The 5,938-nt window shown below is 57.8% G+C and overlaps 1 protein-coding gene across 1 annotated transcript; it reads right to left on the bottom strand.

Moving 5' to 3' along the window:
• Nucleotides 1–1,718: 1,718 nt before the first annotated feature.
• On the bottom strand, nt 1,719–5,563 carry EGR1 (early growth response 1). The gene is made up of 2 exons (XM_036897178.2): nt 4,975–5,563; nt 1,719–4,255 (listed from the first exon to the last, which is right to left on the bottom strand). Exons 1-2 carry the CDS (start codon nt 5,264–5,266, stop codon nt 2,952–2,954), a joined length of 1,596 nt encoding a protein of 531 aa, XP_036753073.1. The 5' UTR covers nt 5,267–5,563; the 3' UTR covers nt 1,719–2,951.
• Between the last annotated feature and the right edge of the window lie 375 nt (nt 5,564–5,938).

Below are 5,938 nucleotides of genomic sequence, written 5' to 3'. Positions count from 1 at the left end.
ACCTGGCACGCTTGTTATCAAGACCCATTCCAGGATCCTGTCCCAGAACTCAAGAATCAGACGCTCTGGGAAAGGGCTTGGGCATCTGATTCTGAGGCACTGTAATAGCACAGAAGACCTTCTGCTTTAAAGGAACAGTCTCTTTGCTCCTTGTTGCATATTTTATTCTTGCCATGTTTTGTTTCTTGGGAGTCTGTGGTGAGAAAGAATGTGTAACAGGCATAGACTTGTGTTTCTGGGCCTAGAATAAGGTGGGGAGGGGCAGGTGGGGCTGGGAAAAGTGTGCCAATGCAAATAGTCCCATCAGGACCTGGTAGTTTTGCTGCCAGGAGGCTTGCTGGGATGTGTGCTTTGTAGAGAAGGTGGCTTGGTTTCCCTGCTGCAGACTGAGGAGTCTGGTGTCATGGGAAAGGGCAAAGCTCAACAGTGCTGGTGGTTGAGGGCTGGAATGGACAAGAAAGACTTAGGCCAATGCCACAGGATTGCTGGAGTTCCGCTGGCTCCAGGAGAGGCGGGGGTGGCTCACCTGGGAGCCTTCAGAGGCAGGAAAGGAGTGGAGGCGGGTTAGACCTTGGCTTCTCTCAGGCCTGATGACCATACTGGGTAGAGGGGATACTTCAGTGTCCTTGATTTGGGGGATCAGAAGTTGGGAGGAGACCCAAGGTTTGACAATCCCAGGGCAGCAAATCTACTGCACCATCTGACCAAGGGATGGTGGCAGCTGACCAGTTCCCATAAGACTCACATCCGGGTTGGAGGTAGTGCTTCCATTCAGTGACCCATCTGGCCACCAGCACCCTCCCCGGTTTACACACAAAGCATGTCTCAGGTTGATTCCTATTTACCCTTTCCAACTCTTTTTCCACCTTTTCCAAGCCCCTAGGTGGGTTGGGTGTCCTCTGCACTCCTGTAGAGCCCTATGCTTGCTCACGTTCTATAATGTAACACCATGTGATTATTTTGGGCTTACATCTCCATCCCCTGACAATCCGCATTGTTGTTGCAGCCAGCTGCCCGCCTCTCGCAGTGTAGATGGATGCTCCTGAGCCCATAAGGACTGCTCCAGCAGCAAGTGCAACTCTCAGGGCGCCGGGCCAGAGGCATCTAGCACCGCAGGCCTCCTACACAATGGGGACTGACTTGGTCTGGATGGAAACCCTAGACGCCAGGCCAGCCTCCTGCCCACTGTGCCCTGTGTCCCAGGAAGCTGCCAAGGATCACAGTGCCAGCTGGCAACATGTAAGATTTCTTCTTGGAAGGATTCTTGGCTTGAGAGCTGGCCCTCACCTCTTCTAGCCTTCTTTGGTGCCCTCAGGTGTCTGGGACATGAGGATGGGAGGGAGAGGCTGGGTCAGCCCAGCTTTGCTGCGGTCTCCCAGAGCCTTTGTGCCCACTCTTCTCCCTGAAGGATACAAGTTTTCCTAACCTGGGTAGAGATGGGAGGCAGCTGGACATTTGGGCACAGGACCGTTGCACTGCCTCTGGCCTTTAGCTTAACTAATGCAAGATAAGGTAACAGCCCACCAGATTGAGGAGCAGGCCCACTATCAAGAAGAGGAGACCCACACAGAGTTCTCAAAAAATTCACTCCACTGACAGTTGTCATGACTCTTGAGTGGAATATCCTGTGTCTCTATAAAAACCCCTCGAATTGCTTGATAGAGGTGGCTACTACAGAGCCCTCCCCTTAGCCCAGGAAATACACACCCAACCACAGCTATTTATTTTCCTTTTAATTTTTCTGAAGGATATACACCACATATCCCATGGGCAATAAAGCGCATTCATGGGCAATAAAGCGCATTCAATGTGTTTATAAGCCAAACAGTCACTTTGTTTAAGCAAACACAAATACAAAGTAAAATAAAACCACAAAATAATGAACGGCATGTTCATAACATACAAAAATCGCCGCCTACTCAGTAGGTAACTACAACATTCCAACTCCTGAATATATTTATAAATTTACATTTTCAGTTAAAAAAATAGACTTCTGAGAGTTCAGATTTAGATTTTGTGTTCTTACATCCTGGAGAACCAAGACTCGGCTTAGCCCTCTCCCTTAGTTCCCTCCCAAAGCCTCTCCCGAGTCATCACTCCCTGCCCCCCTTAAGGCTAGGGGTGAGCACATCCCTCACGATTGCACATGTCAAGCCATCAGAGCAAGGTGCATCACACAAAAGGCACCAAGACGTGAAATTTTTTAAACCAAAATGAAGAAAAAACTTTCGAAAAAAGAAAAACCAAACCATATTTTGGCACATGTGAGAGTATAGTCGGGCAGTATTTACAAAAAGGTTAACGGAACATCACTAACACATGCTCTGAAATACCGAGGACTGCTGTTTCAAAAAAAGCTTCAAACTTAATCGTCACAGCATCATCACAAAATAAAGGATCACCATTGGTTTTGCTTGGCTTTTCTTTTTTTCTCCCCCCCCCCCAAAGTAAGGACCTAACTCCAAATAATACAATAGAATATGCAAATTATCTTCACATCAAGAGTACCCCAAGAAAAACAAAATCTGTGGCACAGACACTGTACAAGGGTGCAGGGCTGGGCTCTGAAGGACCCAAACCCTGTTTTGCCAACTCGGCTTTCGAGCGCTGAAGGGATCAAGGGCCAGGCAGACGATGGAGATGATACTGAAAGATACATCCAATTCCATGCAAGTCAAGTTCTTTGGCTGGAGGTGGAGAACTTGGACATGGCTGTTTCAGGCAGCTGAAGTCAAAGGGAGTAGGAACCGGGGAGGAAGGGCAAGTGGGCAGAAAGGGTCGCTGGCCAACCGGCCTTCCACACGGACCCCTGGGCCGAGCAGGGGGGAGAAGGGCTTTGAGAATCTCCATCTGACCGAGGAGCACTCCCTCCCATGGCCGTCTCCTCGCCCTGTCGTCTGTAAGTCTCTCAGGTTTCTTTTTCTCCCATTTCCCTTTCTTCCTCCTTCCCTTTAGCAAATTTCAATCGTCCTGGGTGAAAAGGTCGTCGACATGTCCGAGAGCCCCGTGGAGGCACTGAAGGAGTTGGGGCCCGCTGCGGAAGGGAAGCCGCTGACCTGCGCTGGGAAGGCAGGGGGCACCGAGGAGTACGTGGCGGCCACCGGGGGCGACGGGAAGCCGCTGTGCACAGGGGACGGGTAGGTCGAGGAGCCAGGAGAGGAGTAGGAGGTGGGCACGGGGGACGGGTATGAGGTGGTGGCTGGGGACGGGTACGAGGCGGCCACCGGGGAGGGGTAGGAAGGGAGGGACGAGGCGGCGGGAGAGGCCACCACAGCTTTGTCCGCTTTTTTGTCCTTCTGCCGCAAGTGGATCTTGGTGTGCCTCTTGCGCTCGTCGCTCCTGGCAAACTTCCTCCCGCAGATGTCGCAGGCGAAGGGCTTCTCGCCGGTGTGCGTGCGGATGTGGGTGGTGAGATGGTCACTGCGGCTGAAGTTGCGCATGCAGATGCGACACTGGAAGGGCTTCTGGCCCGTGTGGATGCGGATGTGGCGGGTGAGTTCATCGGAGCGGGAGAAGCGACGGTCACAGGACTCCACAGGGCAGGCGTAGGGGCGCTCGTGGGGCGGCGTCTTGCTGGGCCGGTTGGGGTACTTGCGCATGCGGCTGGGTTTGATGAGCTGGGACTGGTAGGTGGTGTTGAGGGCCTTCAGGTCCTGCGAGCCTGACTGCGTGGCAAAGGCCTTGATGGTAGAGAGCGGCGTGAGGGAAGGCTGCTGGGCACGGCTCTCCAAGCCCTGGAAGGGCTTCTGGTCTGCGGTGCCCAGGCCCAGGTCCCCCTGCTGCTGGGGAAACAGGTAGTCAGGGATCATGGGGACCTGGAAGCCACTCTTGGCAGCAGGGTAGGCAGGAGGCGGGTACTGGAGCGCGGTGCCTGCTGAGCCGGGAAACGCCTGGCTTTGGGGCTCCGGGAAGATGTCGGTGTTGGGCGTGGGGAAGGTGGGTGCTGCGGAGTATATGGGGCTGCTCTCGTTGGACTGCACCGCGCAGCTCAGGGGTGGGCTCTGGGAGGCAGAGGAGGCGGCGGAGGCCGCTGGAGACGGTGCTGAGGACGAGGTGGCAGGGGGGTTGGTCATGCTCACAAGGCCGCTGACCAGGCTGAAGAGGGGCTCAGGCCACAAGGTGTTGCCACTGTTGGGTGCAGGCTCCAGCGAGAAGCGGCCCGTGTAGGTGATGGGGGGCAGCCGAGTGGTTTGGCTGGGGTAAGTCGTCTCCACCAGAACCTTCTCGTTATTCAGAGAGATGTCAGGAAAAGACTCTGGCAGAAGGGAAAGATGGGAGAGGCCTGGTTACCGGAGAGCAATCACCGGAGGCGGAGGACCCAGGTTGCCAGGCAAGAGGTCAGGCGGGCTACCACTGACTCTCGGGCCGGTTAATAATTGATAGCAGCAGATTGCCATGTTCCTGGACCCGCTCCAGCGACAGAGCCCATTACAACAGCAGCTGACGCAAATACGGAGAATCCCCCTCCACTGCAGCGCCCAGCGCTCCGCAGCGGCGGCTGCGCGGGCGAGGGATTCCCGCCAGCACGCCCTCGGCCGCCGCGGCTACTGCGCGCCCCCTACCCGGGGCTGCCGAGGCAGCCCTGGCCGCGGGTCACGGCCCTTCCTTTGGGACAACCGGCAGGCAAAGCCACCCTTTCTGGAGGAAAGGGGTGCTCAGCCCTGCTCATCAAAACAAGCCCTCCCCCCTCGCCACCCTACCCACCCACGCAGCCCCCGAGCTCTTCATCCAAAACGAAAGCTCGGTCCTCCGCGTCCCGCTAAGGGCCGGGAGGGTGGAGGTTGGGGAGGATGTCCCGAAGCTTCCCTCTAGCACATGACCCGGGGATGTGAGGAACATAAGGGAAACCCCACTGGCGCCCCTGAGGTCCAGCAGCCGTGCTGCGGTGATGGGGCGCTGCAAAGGCCGTGGGGGTAGGGCTGGACGCCAGGATGGTGACCAAGGGGCTAAACCGAGGCGAAGGCCACCGCTTACCTGCGGTCAGATGCTCGTAGGGCTGCTCGCCCGCCTCCCCCTGAGGGTTGAAGGCGCCGCTGCCGTGGCTGCCGCCCCCTCCACCTCCACCGGCCCCGCCGTTGCTGCTGGTACCGCCGCCGCCCTCCGAGGCCCCGGCGGCACCGAGGAACTGGGGAGCCCCGTTGCTCAGCAGCATCATCTCCTCCAGTTTGGGGTAGTTGTCCATGGTGGGCGAGTGAGGAAAGGAACCGAAGGGGTCGGAGATCTGCAGCGGGGACATCAGCTGCATCTCGGCCTTGGCTGCGGCCATCCCAGGCACACAGGCTGGAGAGCTCGTGTTGGGGCAGATAGGCGCAGCCCGGCGCCGGAGCTGTGGGGGGACACACTCTCGGGGGCCTTGCCGGGTCACATGCGGGGCGCGGGGCACACTGTGGGGAGCGCAGGTGGGGTCCCCAGGATCGCCTCCGCCGCCGGCCGGTGTGGACGCGACGCTGCAACCCAGGTTGGGGTAGGGGCAGGTCCTGCGGCGGCGGCAGCTGGCTGCGGCGGCGGCGGCGGCGGCGACTCCCCGAGTTCTGCGCGCTGGGATCTCTCGCGACTCCCCAGATCCGCCTCTATTTGAAGGGTCTGGAACTGTACGGGCCCGCCCCTGTCGTGACGTACATGGCCATATATGGAAAGCAGGAAGCCCTAATATGGCAAGACCGGCCGGGAGGACCCGGAGTGACGTGCAGTGCCCTGTCTCAGAGAGATGGACACTGCCGCCTCTCATCCCAGCCCTGAGCCAGCTCCCTCACCCTGCGCACCCGGGCCTCGAGAAAGGTTAACGCTCGAGCCGTAGAGGGGGACTCCCAGGCCTGGGTGGCTCCAGAGTTCCCGGAGTTACCCCCGCCCCTTCCCTCCGCCTTCTTCCCTCCTCCCGGAGCCGGAAGCCGCCGGGCCATATCGGGCAGCTCCAAATAAGGTGCTGCCCAAATTAGGG

This window comes from Manis pentadactyla, chromosome 13 (assembly GCF_030020395.1).
Source record: "Manis pentadactyla isolate mManPen7 chromosome 13, mManPen7.hap1, whole genome shotgun sequence".
In the NCBI taxonomy this organism is placed as follows: Eukaryota; Metazoa; Chordata; class Mammalia; order Pholidota; family Manidae; genus Manis; species Manis pentadactyla.
Note: the sequence above shows the minus strand (reverse complement) of the source record. Positions and strands in the feature narration are given on the sequence as shown.

What these genes read in the sequence shown, in the direction of transcription:
- EGR1 (XM_036897178.2), bottom strand. Translation starts at nt 5,266, where the DNA reads ATGGCCGCAGCCAAGGCCGAGATGCAGCTGATGTCCCCGCTGCAGATC. An exon ending in CTACGAGCATCTGACCGCAG is followed by an intron (nt 4,256 to 4,974) that starts GTAAGCGGTGGC and finishes CCCTTCTGCCAG; the next exon opens with AGTCTTTTCCTGACATCTCT.